This window comes from Engystomops pustulosus, chromosome 3 (assembly GCF_040894005.1).
Source record: "Engystomops pustulosus chromosome 3, aEngPut4.maternal, whole genome shotgun sequence".
Classification (NCBI taxonomy): domain Eukaryota; kingdom Metazoa; phylum Chordata; class Amphibia; order Anura; family Leptodactylidae; genus Engystomops; species Engystomops pustulosus.
The window spans coordinates 43,962,424-43,978,125 of record NC_092413.1 but is presented as its reverse complement, the minus strand read 5'-3'; the positions used below and the strand labels follow the sequence as shown (position 1 = coordinate 43,978,125).

At 41.6% G+C, this 15,702-nt stretch overlaps 1 protein-coding gene across 1 annotated transcript in view; it reads left to right on the top strand.

Moving 5' to 3' along the window:
* Positions 1-1,383: 1,383 nt before the first annotated feature.
* XRN2 (5'-3' exoribonuclease 2) overlaps positions 1,384-15,702 on the top strand; it is a 42,614-nt gene continuing 28,295 nt past the window's right edge. Inside the window, exons 1-15 of the mRNA XM_072140614.1 lie at positions 1,384-1,545; positions 7,913-8,040; positions 8,125-8,236; positions 9,210-9,321; positions 9,778-9,836; positions 9,919-10,008; positions 11,724-11,796; positions 11,870-11,920; positions 12,552-12,709; positions 12,851-12,925; positions 13,037-13,170; positions 13,269-13,326; positions 14,098-14,205; positions 14,300-14,344; positions 14,522-14,650. Of these exons, the coding sequence (XP_071996715.1) occupies positions 1,471-1,545; positions 7,913-8,040; positions 8,125-8,236; positions 9,210-9,321; positions 9,778-9,836; positions 9,919-10,008; positions 11,724-11,796; positions 11,870-11,920; positions 12,552-12,709; positions 12,851-12,925; positions 13,037-13,170; positions 13,269-13,326; positions 14,098-14,205; positions 14,300-14,344; positions 14,522-14,650 (1,407 nt within the window). The 5' untranslated portion in view covers positions 1,384-1,470. The remainder of the gene's footprint in view (positions 1,546-7,912; positions 8,041-8,124; positions 8,237-9,209; positions 9,322-9,777; positions 9,837-9,918; positions 10,009-11,723; positions 11,797-11,869; positions 11,921-12,551; positions 12,710-12,850; positions 12,926-13,036; positions 13,171-13,268; positions 13,327-14,097; positions 14,206-14,299; positions 14,345-14,521; positions 14,651-15,702) is intronic.

The following is a 15,702-nucleotide window of genomic DNA, read 5'->3' as shown; positions in this document are numbered from 1 at the left end:
CATTATAAAACCTATACAAATATCGTATCTCCTTGATTGTACTGACCCAAAGAATGAAGTAGACTAGTAATTTGGGGCGCTCAGTGAAACCCGTAAAGTCCAAACCCACAAGAAAATGGCACAAACTCCTTTTTCATCACTTTCACTGCATTCAGAATTTTTTGCCCGCTTTCCAGTACACAACATGGAATATTAAATACCATCACTATGAAGTGCAATTTGTTACGCAGAAAAAAAGGCCATACATAGCTCTTTACATGGAAAAATAAAAAAGTTTTTTGAAGGTGTGAAAAAATGAAAATGCAAAAACAAAATAGAGCCTGGACCTTAAGGGGTTAAAAATAAATATATACATATTTCAACACACATTTATGTACACGCACAAAGTCCTACACGCAAAAAGTCGGAAAACCCGACGGAAATGCAGCCACGGGACCCTTAGTCACGGGACCGCAGATTGAAAGCATATAGAAGGGACGTGTCCTCCATTCCCCAAGAAGCTTGATTCTAGTTCCACATGTAGTTAGTGACGGGGTTATAATATTCATACAGCCCAGGGCCCATGTCAGTCTAAATCTGCCCCTGTCTACAGCAGGATCGCATAGGTCAGTGATGGCTAACCTATGGCACTGGTGCCAGAGGTGGCACTCAGAGCCCTTTCTGTGGGCACTCAGGCCATCACCAGAGATGACTCCAGGTATCTTCCTGCAGTCTCAGACAGCCCAGGACTTGCTGTGCACAGAGCTATGACAGCTCTGCCTGGGACTATTTTCTGCTTTATTGGCGTCCTCAGGGTGCTGGTATCAATGAAAACGGTGACAGAGAAGGGAGTATAAATCACAAATTAAATTTCTGTGTTGGCACTTTGCGATAAATAAGCGGGTCTTTGTTATAGTTTGGGCACTCGGTCTCTAAAAGGTTTGCCATCACTGGCATAGGTCATTTTAACATGGCACCCTACAATCTTGTAACGGGGTGCCATGCCGTGCCATAGTGCATAAAAAAGTAATTTAAAAAAAAAATAATCTTAATGTTGTATTTAATATATATATATATATATATTACTGAACAAGTAATTGAAGCAAAACTGACCAAACAGCGCACTAATTACCAATAATTCAAGGAACAAGATCAAAGATTTCTTCTTGAAGTTACACACCTAGTTTTCACATGTAAAATGATATATACGGTTTTTGATGCGGTTTTAAGCGCACAGTTTACTTAATGTCTATACACCATAAAGTAGACGATAGAAACGTGTTTTTATTAGTTCTGTGGCTGCAGGGATAAGACGCTCCTGTAATAACCGCACGTTATGCGGACTGTGTCCTCTCAGACATACCGGAGGGGGCGGAGCACGGCACAGCTCCGCCCGTTATCTTACGGAGGGCGGAAGTGTTGCTCTTCGTTTCTGCCTCTACTTCCTGTGTGTGTACCGAGGCCTAGTCTCCTGCTCCCCGGCTCTGCAGCATGGGAGTCCCGGCTTTCTTCAGATGGCTCAGCCGCAAGTACGCGTCTATTGTAGTGCACTGCCTGGAGGAGAAAGTGAGTAATGGCGGATATGAAATCGCGTGCCCTGGGGAGATAATAACGGTGTGTATGTCCCTGTATACACGGCCCGGTACCATGCCGCGTCCTCCTCACATGTCTGCTGCATCCTTGTTACATCTCAGCGGCAAACGCCGTAGCCGAACCGGGCCGTATATACACGGACTACTCACACCCTGCACGACGCACATGGCTGACTCCACAGCATTTTAGTATGTGGGGCTGAGTTCACACTTTGCTTTTAGGTTGCCGGTAACGTAACAGCATTGTAAACACAACATGGCAACGTGCATAATATCAATTAGGTCCCATTACAAAGCTGGTGACTGGAATTCCGTATACTCTGCCCATGTGTATATAGCGCCCTCCCTGCTTGGAGAACTCCAGGAACAGGCCCCTTTCCTTTTACAGATCCCCTGATCAGACAGCACTTTTGTTGGCGGTAAGCACTTACTGCTTTAGTCCTCATGTGCGTGATGTTCTATGGCTGCACACAGCTGATCCATGGGCCATTTTTTTTTTTTAAGTCAATAATGTAAAAAAATAAAACAATCCTCTAAATAAAATGGTAAATAGTCTGGTGTAGGATGTTATTTGCTTATTCCAACCCCCCGGAGGGTCACACAGCAAATGATCCACAGATCTGGACCGCACTCACACGTGTATAGTTTTTTTTACATTTTTGTGGACTTAAAGCGCGTGCTCAAGTTCACGGGGTCATTGAGTTTAATGTGTCAGTGTGGTGTCTGTAAAAGGAGGGAAACCATATTTGTGATGGCATTTGGGGTGCACCAAAATCAGGCATTAAATGCGTTGTATCTTTTCAGGCTTTGCATATGAATCTATAGAGTAATCTGCATTTTGTATAAGGGGTGTGTTCATCATTTCATTCATTGCAAAGAGAAAAATCTGCAATGATACAATAGAAGTTGACCTGATGCGAGTGTAGAATCTTCCACCGCAGTTTAGTTCGCCAGCTAAGGGCAGCTGCACAGCTAAGTTGTTGGTCTGTGAACTGCGGAGCATCCGGAGTCCTGTGTCATAGACTGACAACACTAATGATATAGGATGCATGGCTTCCCCGTTGACAGCAGCGCCAAATTGTAGTCCTTCTGTTTAGTGAAGATGCAGGGACTCTTTGTATCATGTATCACTACGATGCACCGTGTCCTGCCCCCAGCACTGTGGTTGGTCCATGAAATCTGCAAGGTCTCTATTTCACGGAATGACCCCTCTTGCGTACTGAATGAAATCCACATCACTATTAAGTTTGTAGATTTTTAAAGCCCCCCCCCCCCCTCAAAAAAAAGTACTGTAAAGGGGTTGACCACTTTTTAAGTCTTTTATTAGATACGTCTGTGCATGTATATGCATCTGTGTTGTACAAAGTTGATGGTGCTGACAAAATCTCCAAAAAAATCAATGGAAATCACATTTATTAACCACTGGAGGCCTGGATTTGGTGTCGGCAAAAAAATTAGTGGAAAAATGTGCAACAGGCTGATCTAACTTTAGTGAAATATCCTTATAAGTCAAAATGAGGCCCAGTATTGTGTGTGTAGCCTCCACGTGCCTGTATGACCTACCTACAACGCCTCAGTAGGCTCTTGATAAAGTTGCAGATGGTCTCCTAGGGGATATTCTCACAGACCTTGTCTAAAGCATCCACCAACTCCTGGACAGTCTGTGGTACATTGTGATGTTGGTGGATGGTGTGAGACATGATGTCCCAGATGTGCTCAATCAGATTCAGGTCTGGGGAACGAACAGGCCAGTCCAAAGCTTCAATGCCTTTATCTTGCAGGAGCTGCTGACATACAGAAATGATGTACATGATGGGGGGGGGGGGTGTCAGGAGATTTGATTGGGCATGTTAAACTCAACTTTTGTCTAACAACTATCCAACTACATCATTTAGCCCTGCTAGACAATGCTAGACCACATGAGGTCTTGTATTGTCCTGCATTAAGGGGAACCCAGCACCAGCTGCACAAGCATCTGGTCTCACAATGGGTCTGAGGATCTCATCTGTGTACCTTGTCAGTCAGTCTGCCTCTGGCGAGCACATGAAGGACTGTGCGGCCCTCCAAAGAAATACCACCCCACACCATTACTGAACCACTGCCAAACCGCTCATGCTGAAGGATGTTGCAGGCAACAGATCGCTTTCCATGACGTCTCCAGACTCGATCACATGTTCAGTGTGAACCTGCTTTTGCCTGTGAAGAGCACAGCGGACCAGTGGTGAATTGGCCAATCCTGGTGTTTGTCTGACCAATGCCAAGCGTCCTGCACGGTGTTAGGGGTTGTGCTCATAGCCCATCTGATGGCCCTCATACCACCCTCATGGAATCAGCTTCTAACTGTGCAGATACATGCACATTTTTGTCCTACTGTGAGTCATTTTGCAGGGCTGTGCTCCTCCTATTCCTCCTTGCACAGTGGTAGCAGTCCTGATGCTGGGTTTTTACACTCCTACGGTCCCCTCCACGTCTCCTGGTAGCGTCTCCAGCCTCTGGACACTATGCTGAGAGGCACGGCAAACCTTCTTGCCACAGGTTGCATTGATTTGTCATCGTGGATGAGCAGCACTACCTGAGCCACTTCTGTGGGTTATAGAGTCCGTCTCATGCAACCACAAGTGTGAAAGCGTCACCATTCAATAGCAACCAACACTTTAGCCTGAAAAGCATAGAGAAGTGGACTGTTGTACCCACCTGCAGAACCACTGTCTATTCCATTTGAACAACAGTATGTGAAATTGATTGTCAATGTGTGTTGCTTCTTAAGTGGACAGTTTAATTTACTCAGTTATATATTTTTTAAGCAGTGCGTATATAGTGTATGGCCACACCTTCTCATTCAAAGAATTTTCTGTATTTTCATGACTATAAAAATTGTAAAACCACACTAAAGACATCAAAGCTATGAATTAACACATGTGGAATTATATTTTCAGCTGTTTCACACTTTAAGTATATGTCTTATATTGTATGTCAGTGGTGGTGAACCTATGGCTCGGGTGCGATGGGTGACACTCAGAGACCTCCCTGTGGGCACTCAGGCTGTTTTCCAGGCACAGAGTTTGCCAGACATGGCAAACTGCAGTCTCAGACGGTCTGTGTTATTTTAGAGACCCATCTTGGGCTGCCTGGGACTGTAGGAATAGTGAGAAGGTGTGATTAGGGTTGGTTTAGAGCTATTAGAGAACTTGCTCCAGGCCCCCACAATTCTTCTTGTTCAGGGGGCTCTACCGGTATTAGGGCATTTATGTTACTACCATGTTGACACTTTGGGAATAGTTAGTGGGTTTTGGGTCACATTTTGGGCACTTGATCTCGAAAAGGTTCGCCATCACTGTTCTATGTTCTTCAAAGTAGCCACCTTTTGCTTTGCATTCTCTTGATGAGCTTCAAGAGGTAGTCACCGGCAGTGGTCTAACAGTCTTGAAGGAGTTCCCAGAGATACTTATCACTTGTTGGCCCTTTTGCCTGTGAAGGCCAGGTCATCTGACTTGGCGCCCCATCACTGTCCTTCTTTGTCAAATACCCCTTAGACAGCCTGGAGTTGTTTGGGCTCATTGTCCTGTCGATTAAATAAATGATGGTCCAACTAAACGCAAACCGGATGGAATAGCATGCTGCTGCAAGATGCTGTGGTAACCATGCTGGTTCAGTGTACCTTCAATATTGAATAAATCCCCCAACAGTGTCACCAGCAAAGCTCCCCCACATAACACCCCCTCCTCCATGCTTCACGGTGGGAACCAGGAATGTAGAGTCCAATCGTTCACCTTTTCTGTGTCGCACAGACACGGTGGTTGGAACCAAATATCTAAAACTTGGACTCATCAGACCAAGTCACAGATTTCCACTGGTGTAATGTCCATTCCTTGTATTCTTTAGCCCAAACAAGTCTCCTGTACTTGTTGTCTGTCCTTAGCAGTGGTTTCCTAGCAGCTACTTTACCATGAAGGCTGCTGCACACAGTCTCCTGTTACCAGTTGTTGTAGAGATTTGTCTGCTGCCAGAACTGTGTGTATTAATCTGAGCTGCTGGTGACTCGGATTAATTTATCCTCTCTTGCTTTTCCTTTCCCGGGGGCAGTCCTCATGTCAGCCAGTTTCTTTGTAGCACTTGATGGTTTTTGCAACGGCACTTAGAGACACTTTTTTTCAAAGTTTTTTTTTTCCAATTTTTCGAACTGACCATTTCTTAAAGTAATGATGGCCACTCCTTTTTCTTAGCTGTTTTTTTTCCTAGCCATAATACAAATTCTAACAGTCTATTCAGTAGGACCATCAGCTGTGTATCCACCTGACTTCTGCACAACAACTGATGGTCCAAACTCCATTCATAAGGCAAGAAAACCCATTTATTAAACCTGACGGAGCACCTGTGATGTAAAAACCTTTTCTGGTGACTACCTCTTGAAGCTCTTCAAGAGAATGCCAAGAGTGTGCAAAGCAGAAGGAATCTAGACTATAACATTTTTTCATATGTTCATGCTGCAGATATGGGGTACTAACTCGTTCCTTTAGTGGCACCTTTTTTTTTCTGTCTTGCCAGACACGTTGCAGCCGCGACACAAAACTGGCGAAGACACTTTAATAAATGTAGGTGAAAGTGTTTTTTTATTTTGCTGAAATTATTCCAGATTTTGATTCAGAAAAAAAGGCTCATGTGACTATTATGTTGCGTATTTGTTTGCAATTAGAAGTCGAAAACTGCAAGTTACCGGCATGAAATCTGTAAGGAAACTTTGTGTTGACTAGGAATTTTCTGGGCAATGATGTAAGATCACAGGTGGAGATAAACAGTTGAAATTCTGCACGCTTCAAAATATGCACAGATTTTACATTTGTGATAATCTGCACGCAGGCCGGTCCCATGTCCATCTGGCTTCTAGCAGTTGGAGGGGCTTGCAGTGTTTACTATAGCTATCACATATCAGTGCTTGGAGTGGGCCCCCATAGTATGAATTTGCGGCACACTCAGTCTGCCGGAGGCCACGAGGAGGTGGCACGGCACAGGCCAACCCCTTAAATTGGTTTCTGTTCTTAACTGGGTCTGGATGATTGCAAGTAGTGCCAATTGCGGCCATCATAGGCAGAATAGTAATGCCATTGACTTTGGGAGTCAGGTTACAAAAGGCTATAATACTCGGCAGGAAAAGCATCGAGATAGCATAAAGGAGAAAATAATTGCAATGACAAATCTTCACCTTGGATTAGAACTTATTTTATAGTGTTGCTGCTACTAAGTTATAAGTTACACTGATCTCTAGGGCCAATGCCTAACTCTGTCCAACTCTGTGCAACTTTTTGTGGTCTAAATTGATGATGGATTCCCTAGAAGTTCTTGCATTGAGTGAAAAAATGTCTTTAAAAAAAAAATGACATTCTGTAGCTTTAAGGTTGAAAGGGTCAGGCCACAATACCACTTATTCCTAGAAATTTGGGTTTCAACGCTCGTTCTCCTGGTTTCCCCCATGCAGTCTCCTTGTTCAATCAACAGCTGCTCTGCCGCTAGATTTATATCCATAAGTGCAGTCATTTTCAATGAGTTAGGTCACTTACACACGAGCAAATTTGGTGCGTCCAACTTGCAGCGTGGGCTGACTGGAACATCTGGTCCAAAGTAGGGTTGCACCGATACCAGAATTTTGAGTGGAAAATTCAGAATCGGTACTCCATACTGATATGATACTTTCAAGGTAAAAAAAGTTTGATCTGAATGTTTAGGGTGCGGTCAATGTAAGCATCTGTGGGCGGGGCCCCGTCTGATCGCATACGCATTTCTATATGTCCTTTCCCTAGCGATCAGTAACGGCCCCCAGTGTTCTGTGAGGAGAAACTTTAGTGTTTTATGACAGTGTAATATGTCTCGTAAAGGTTGTCCTGGTCATCTTAATATTATATAGTATAATTCAGGACTCATTTAGACGAGTGTTTTTCGTGTGTGTGTGTGTTTAACTTTTTTTTTTTTTTTTGTGGATGGTAAGCAGATCTATTGTTTCTTTGGGTCTGTTGTTCACATGTCAGGTTTTTTTTGTTTTTTTCCACTGCAGACAGAAAATATTGCAGCATGTGTTGTCTCATATGCGGACCATGTGCATCCATAGAAGTCAATGGATCTGCAAAGATTGAAGGCACATGCATAACATCCATATGCAGGCTTTTTTTTCTCTCAAATGTTGCTAGGCCACCAACTGGGCAGGGCAAGAAGTGGATTAGAAACCCACCAGCTTTTTTTTTTTGTTTTTGTTCCCATTTTTTTTTCTTTTCCATGTAGATATGAACAGTTCCCTATATTTTGAAAGATGTTAAATGCCATATAAAACAATCTGTATTTTCTTTTCAAAGCCCAAAGAATGCAATGGAGTCATGATACCCACTGATACCAGCAAGCCGAACCCGAACGAGGTGGAGTTCGATAACTTGTATTTGGATATGAACGGCATCATCCATCCCTGCACTCACCCCGAGAACAAGTAAATATCAGTGTTTTTATTTATTTCTTGTTGTTTCTGACATGAAAGATGAGATTGTAATTTATACTTTCCTTGTCTGATCAGACCAGCACCTAAGAATGAAGATGAGATGATGGTGGCCATTTTTGAGTACATTGATCGATTGTTTAATATCGTGCGGCCGAGGAGGGTGCTGTACATGGCTATAGATGGCGTGGTAAGTGCAGAGCAATCGCTGGGATCTTTAGGAGGAGCAATGAGTTTGCAGAAGGTTGTGGAGAGGATCTTTGAGCATCCATATGATGATCAGACAAGCTTGTCTTTCTTTTATTAATATTGAGTTAAAGGGGAATGCTGCATAAAATCACACAATGTCACACGTTTCCCACGGGGCACTTCATAGATTACTCTTATTGGAATAAAGGGGTTGATTTAAAATTGCTCTTTCGCTAAAGATTCAAAATAGTTGGTGAATGTCCGGGTCAATTTTTGCAGCTCTGTTCTGCTCGTTTTTAAATGATATATTTGGAACATCCTACATTTTTTACTTCATTTTATTTTATTTTATTTTTTTTTGTCATGTTAAAGTTTTTTTTTTTTTAAATGTTTCTGTTATAGAATTGGCAAACATTACTGAAAAATCTGAAATGTTTTTGTGTATGTGTGTGTATAAAATATATATATATATTATATTTCTCTTATTTATTTTTACTATTAGTAATATTAGTTAATCTCCTTCCCCTGGTTTAGATGCAGAGGGTACATGTACATCTGCAGACAGTCAACTGTCTCCCTGGAGCTATATGTTCTGTACCGTGGCTCCTAGAAACACATTTTCAAGAGAGGAATCTCCTTCAATCTCTCACGAGGCTTGTGCTTCTAGGTGCCACAGAACTGGGGATGTCCACTGCTTATTTTACAATCTGAAACAAAGAGCTGTATAAAATATTCACAGCTTTTACTGCAGCTTTAGCCATGTATTTTTGTGCACACACTATTTTTTAGAAGTTATAGCCATTTCTACCACTGTCATGTCTATGCACCTTTTATCTGCATTACATATGTGCAATTAGGGTATTTATAGCTGTATGGCAGTCATGAAGGGGTTAAGTTAAAACGCACAATCTCTACTCATGGTTGAATGGTTTTTGGGTTTTATTTTTCACTGTACCCTATATGTCATTCAACAGGCACCTCGAGCTAAGATGAACCAGCAGCGCTCCAGGCGTTTCAGGGCTTCCAAAGAAGGTGCAGAATTGACAGAAGAGAAAAGCCGTATCCGTGAAGAAGTCCTCTCCAAAGGTAAAGGGAGACTTTCTTTCCGTTGACAACTACTGAAGCCTTCAGTCACTTTACCGCCTGTGTCCCCTATTCTTCCTTACAGATTGTAAGCTCTTGGAGCAGGGCCTGCATTCCTTTTGTTCCACCTGGCCATGTTATTGCTCTTTACAGATCATGATATGTATACTTACGAAGTGCTGCAGGATATGATGGCGTTGTGTAAATTAAAGATGATAATTAGCTAAAATGTGGGCAACAGCTCTGCATTGTTGGCTACTACAGAGGAAATATCTGCTCTGAAGTGTGTGTTCTAGGAACGCTCTCACTTGCTGTGCAATGGTGTTTAGGAGGAATATGGGAACCTTGGTTACTCCAACCATAAAATACGATGCTTCTGTATTCTCTGGCTATAGTAAAGCCATATGTCACTTCATTCACTTGCTATGCATTGTTCAGTACGCTCCATTCTCTCTCTAGGTGGCTACCTTCCTCCTGAGGAGGTGAAGGAGAGGTTTGACAGTAACTGTATCACTCCTGTAAGTAGCACATACCTACCGTATAACACACAGGTCATTTATGTTGTGGTGTAAATGACAAAGATTCTTTTATCTTCCTTAGGGCACAGAGTTTATGGACAATTTGGCCAAATGCCTTCGTTACTATATTGCAGATCGGTTAAATAACGACCCCGGCTGGAAAAACCTCACAGTAAGTTGTGTGTTTTTTTTTTTGTTTTTTTTTTTAAATTTTGTGTGTGTGTGTGTGTGTGTGTGTTTTTAGTGAAGGCATGAAGGCAAGCCTTTTCTTTAAAGGTTGTACCAAGTTGGCATCTTATCCTCTCTGACAAGGATGGGGAAAAACGAGCGGTTACAGTTGGGATCTGTCTTCTGGAACACTCACGGATCAAAAGAACAGACCCCCAGTCAACCTAGGAGCAGGGGTCCTGTCCTAACTATTTTTCATTGAGTGAGTCATGCCACTCAGTATTGGAAATTGCCCGGCATGTGCTTGGCCATTTCAGTCAGTCCCATACTATTGAATGGAACTCCAGCACACATTCTTGTGAGGGAGGGGGTCTGTTTCTATAATGGGTCCCAGCGTGGAATGAAATACAGGCAGTCCCCGGGTTACATACAAGATGGGGTCTGTAGGTTTGTTCTTAAGTTGAATTTGTATGTAAGTTGGAACTGTATATTGTTCATTGTTATCCCAAACAGAACTTTTTTTGGTCTCTGTGACAATTGGATTTTAAAAATGTTGGGTTGTCATAAGAATCAATATTAACACTAAAGCTTCATTACAGACACCTGTGATAACTGTTATAGCTGTTTATTGTAGCCTAGGACTAAAGTACAATAAATTACCAATATCCAGAGGTCCGTTTGTAACTAGGGGTCGTATGTAAGTCGAGTGTTCTTAAGTAGGGGACCGCCTGTATTCCCTAACCTGTATTTTCTTTACTGTCTGCATGCCACCTCTGTGGTAACAACCCCCATGTTGGGGGCAGTGGCATGTTAAGAACATCTGCATACAGTAATGACGGCAAAGCCCCCTTCACCCCCCTGTAGTGACGTCAAAAAAAGACATCAGAAAAGATGCTAAGCAATGCTGCCAGTGGGTACCATCTCCCACATACTTCAGGCAAGCTTTAGCCATGCAAGTACAATATGGATTATTTGTTTTAGGAACTTGTACTTGCCGGGCTTAAGGTCATTAGTGCCCAACAACTTTAAAGGGATTCCCCTAGTGATGTTTACACAACAAAGATCATTTTTTACCCCCTTACTTTACAATATTACTCAGTTTTATTGTAACAGTTTTTAGCTCAGTGACTCTCTAAGCAGACACTTTCTGATTGCTCTGTGCTATGAGATGCTGTGTGCTGACAATGTGCTTAGATTGTCAGGGTATTGGTTTCTACACTACACTTTTTTATTTTCGCTTCTGAACATTCACTAGTATCTGACACACAGAAAAATAAATGAGATTTCAGAGATGAGAGATAAAGAAATCCATGAGATGGATGTAAAACGCAATGACCCTCTCAGCTCTACTATGTGCCTCCCTGAGATAAAGACTGTATCTGCCAGTAGCTTGTAGAGTAAATCTCTGCACACTGCTTCTTGCTTGGTTGCTTGTAGGAAGTGCCTGTGCCTGAGCTGGTCTTGTAATGCAGGAGGCAGAGAGCACAGTAGTGTACAAACAAGAGAAGATAACAGGAATCCGACCAGAGGCAACCAAAATTGTAAATGCCTGGACTGATACAGGTTGGAGTTAGATCTGTGAAATGCTCTCTTTTTGTAAATAACAGTGAATTAGTGATAGTTATTTTGTTAGAACGGAGTATAATTTTGTTATTCCGAGTATATTTGAGTAATCTTGTTTGCTACTATTTCTTATGATATGCGATCTTGTCTTTGAAGGTTATTTTATCAGATGCAAGTGCTCCCGGTGAAGGTGAACACAAGATTATGGATTACATCAGACGACAAAGAGGTATATTGTGCTAAAATCTTTAAATTGTGTTACTTTACAAGATAACCATTTATACTTTTTCTTTTCTGAACAGCTCAGCCCCACCATGACCCCAACACTCATCATTGCTTATGTGGTGCTGACGGTAAGCACTAGATTGTGCCTTTCTCTTCAATGTGGAGATTAGACTAATTCCGTTGTGCAGTTTATGCTTGTTTTTATTAAATTATGCATTCCATGCAGTTTATAGGTCAACTTCTCCAATACATTTGTGAAGCTTGCGCTAAATCTCTGTGCACAACATCGCTGGTCTAGAATAATTGGTGGCAGTTTTATCTAATTAACAGTAAATAGTTTAATGTTTACCTGGGAATGCCTTGTGGATGTGACTATTAAGAGGGCAATTAGAAACATATTCTCATAAACTTTATCTAAAGTGCAGGTAGTGCTTGTCATTACTTTAAAAATCTTGTTTAAAAACTTGATATTCTGTAACTCCTTTCACACCACCTCGAGATGGACGTGTCGCCTTTGAAGTGGGCAGGAGCGATGATGTCATCAGATTGCGCCTGCTAGCTACAGAGTAGCAAAAGAGAAGTGCACTCCTTCAGCAGTAATTGTAACCTGGGCAGTGCTGAACACTGTCTGCTGTTCCTTTTGGTTCTTACTATTCCCACCTTGGCTTTAAGAACTTTTGTGACGTCCATCTTTGCCTTTGTCATGATGTTCCCCTGCAAGTATAAATCCTATATGATAAATGCAATTTTCTTTTTTAGCTGATCTCATCATGCTTGGGCTAGCTACTCATGAACCCAATTTTACCATTATCCGAGAAGAGTTTAAGCCTAACCAACCAAGACCGTGCAACTTATGTGGTCAGGTCGGGCATGAGCTAAAAGAGTGTCAAGGGTTACCCCGTGAGAAGAAAGGAGAGGTGAGGCCTCTTTTTTTGTCATGTAAATTTGGGGCTTTCACTGTATTCTAGTGTCGTTGTTCAAAATGTTTATTTTTTAAATTTTCTAAAGTTTCTTGTAATTGTTGCTTTTAAACCTTGTTTTTGTTTGCTTCCTTCCAGCACGATGAGTTTGCTGATACTCCCCCAGGCTGTGAGCAGGAATTTATTTTCATTCGTCTCAATGTGTTACGTGAGGTATGTACAAAGAAAGCGGATGATTTTCTCCAACGTCTTTAAGTTTATTTTAAATTTTTATGTTATGATTTCCATTAAGCTATAAGTATATATTTCTTACCTTGGTTTCAGTATCTGGAAAGAGAGTTGGCCATGCCAAACTTGTCGTTCCCATACGACTTTGAAAGAACTATCGACGATTGGGTCTTTATGTGTTTCTTTGTGGGCAACGATTTCTTGCCACATCTACCATCCCTTGAAATCAGGTGAGTTGTGTTTATATATTTCATGAAGGCTTCATACTTTTACTGATACTATACTTGTATTATTATTTATTATTATTTTTTTTGTCCTTTTATCTTAGGGAGGGTGCAATTGACAAACTGGTGAATATTTATAAAGATGTTGTACATAAGACTGGGGTGAGTGTTTAAACCTTACATACTATTTCTAAGTATTATATTGTCTTATCCATGTTGAAAATATAATGGTCTAATTCAGTGTAGGATCAATTGCTTGTCTTTGTAAAGGGGTTGTTTGAGAGTTATGAAAATTAGGAGGGCGCTGCTTAAAAAATTAACTACTTGCCTTCCGGTGCGCTCCGGTGTCCTGCGCTGCTGTTGCTCCGGTCCGGGCGCCATGTAAACAAATATGGCCGCCAGAGTAGCGCTGGACTCAGCTTCTGGCCGGACCCGACAACCTTCTAGCCCGCATTCACAATGCTGTGAATAGGGACGGATAGACGTGCCCGGCCACGGCCAGGCGGAAGCTTAGTCCAGCGCTGCTCCGGCGGCCATGTTTGTTTACCTGGCGCCCGGACTGGAGCGTCAGCAGTGCGGGACCCCCACGGGGCGCCGGAAGGCAAGTAGTTCTTTATTTATTTTTTTTAAGGTGGCCGGAGGGGGGGCTGCTTAAGTTAATTTTCATAACTCTCAGACATCCCCTTTAAGTCTTGGTGTTTGCCCAGTAGATGCCCAAATAAGCTTGGCTATGCATTTAGTAGGCTTTTTGTATATCCATGTCTCCAAACAGTGGGGTGCTGCATATATTTTAATGTTTGTAGTTGTATAGCTTTAGCCCTACAGAACTGTGGCAATATTTATTTTTGGCGTATTTGACTCACATTTGGAAAAGTTCAGGTTGGCTTTAGCTTAGACAGACTTTTTCATTTATTTTTTACATTTATTTAACAGGGTTACCTTACGGATAGTGGATTTGTTAACTTGGAGAGAGTGCAGATGATCATGCTGGCTGTTGGGGTCCTTGAAGATAACATTTTCAAGAAACGGAAGGAAAATGATGTAAGTTTTGATGATTTTATATATTTTTTTTTTATATATATTTTTTCATTTCACTTTGTTAATTTTAATTATTTTGTGTCATTGGTCTTTCTAGGAGAACTTTAAGAGGAGACAAAAAGAGAAGAATAAGCGGATGAAGGTGAGCAGTATTAAAAATTACTTTGTATTTTATTTTGAGATGATACTGTATGAATCAAGGTAAGTGCTTCATATGGCTTAAGCTACTTCTTGTTATCCACATTGGTGAAATTGATTAGGTCTGCACCACCTTTTCATGTAAGGTTTGTTTTGCTTTTTCTTTTTCTCAATGTTTTAGAATGAGCAAAGGCCATCTTTTTCACTTACTGGGCAGTATGCTCCCCAAGCTCTGGGGCAGAAAGATGTGTCCTCCAACACTGTTGTCAACCCAAGACAAACGGCCTATGAAATGAGAATGCAAAGTTCTGTAAGTATGAGTTCATTTACACCCCTACCTTGCTATTTAATTGTACGATTGTGATAAATTATGTAAACGTGTCAGGCTTAGTGGTTAGCATTACAGCCTTTAAGCACTGGGGACCTGTGTTCATGTCCCAGGGTCAACATCTGCAAAGAGTTTGTATGTTGTCTCCGTGTTTGCGTGGGTCTCCTCCGTGTCCTCCGGTTTCCTCCCACACTCCAAAACATACTGGTTGGTTGATTAAATTGTGAGCCCCATTGGGGACAGGGACTGATTTGGCAAACTGTTCAGTGCTGTGTAATTTGCGCTCTATAAATGAATTATTATATCTGTTAGTATATTCTTATATCACAATGTTTTAACAAACCTTTGATACTAGCTTGTTCTAGAAGTATTCTTTGAATGTTTTGTCTTGATACTGGAAAATCTTTTTGCTATCCCAGAAGCGACCTGTTATAAATGATTACACGTGTATACACACAGGTTCTGTAGGTTTGTTCTTAAGTTGAATTTGTATGCAAGTCGGAACTGCATAATTTATAATTGTAACCCAAGCCAAATTTTTAGTCTCTGTGACAATTGAATTTTAAAAATGTTGGATTGTCATAAGAACCAGGATTAACAATAAAGCTTCATTGCAGAAACTTTTGATAACTGTTATAGCTGTTTATTGTAGCTTAGGGCTGAAGTACAGTAAATTGCCAACATCCAGAGGTCCGTTTGTAACTAGGAGTCGTCTGTAAGTCGGGTGTTCTTGAGTAGGGGACCGCCTGTATATGGTATTAATGGCAGACCTTTTAGAGACAAAATGCCCAAAGTAAAACTGAAACCCATTTATTTATTGCCAATTTCCAACGTGATAATTTAAGCAGTAACTTGCTGTACACTGATCTCACAGCTTTCAATCGTACAAGCATCTTGGTGACGCCAATATAGTGGTAAGGAGGAGGAGAAATTAAGGTTATCATTGTAGCTTCCATCCAGGTTCTCCTGGAACTGATATTGATCATATTCCACACCCTTTCCCTCCTCCTGTACTTCTGGGCAGGGAAGTATGT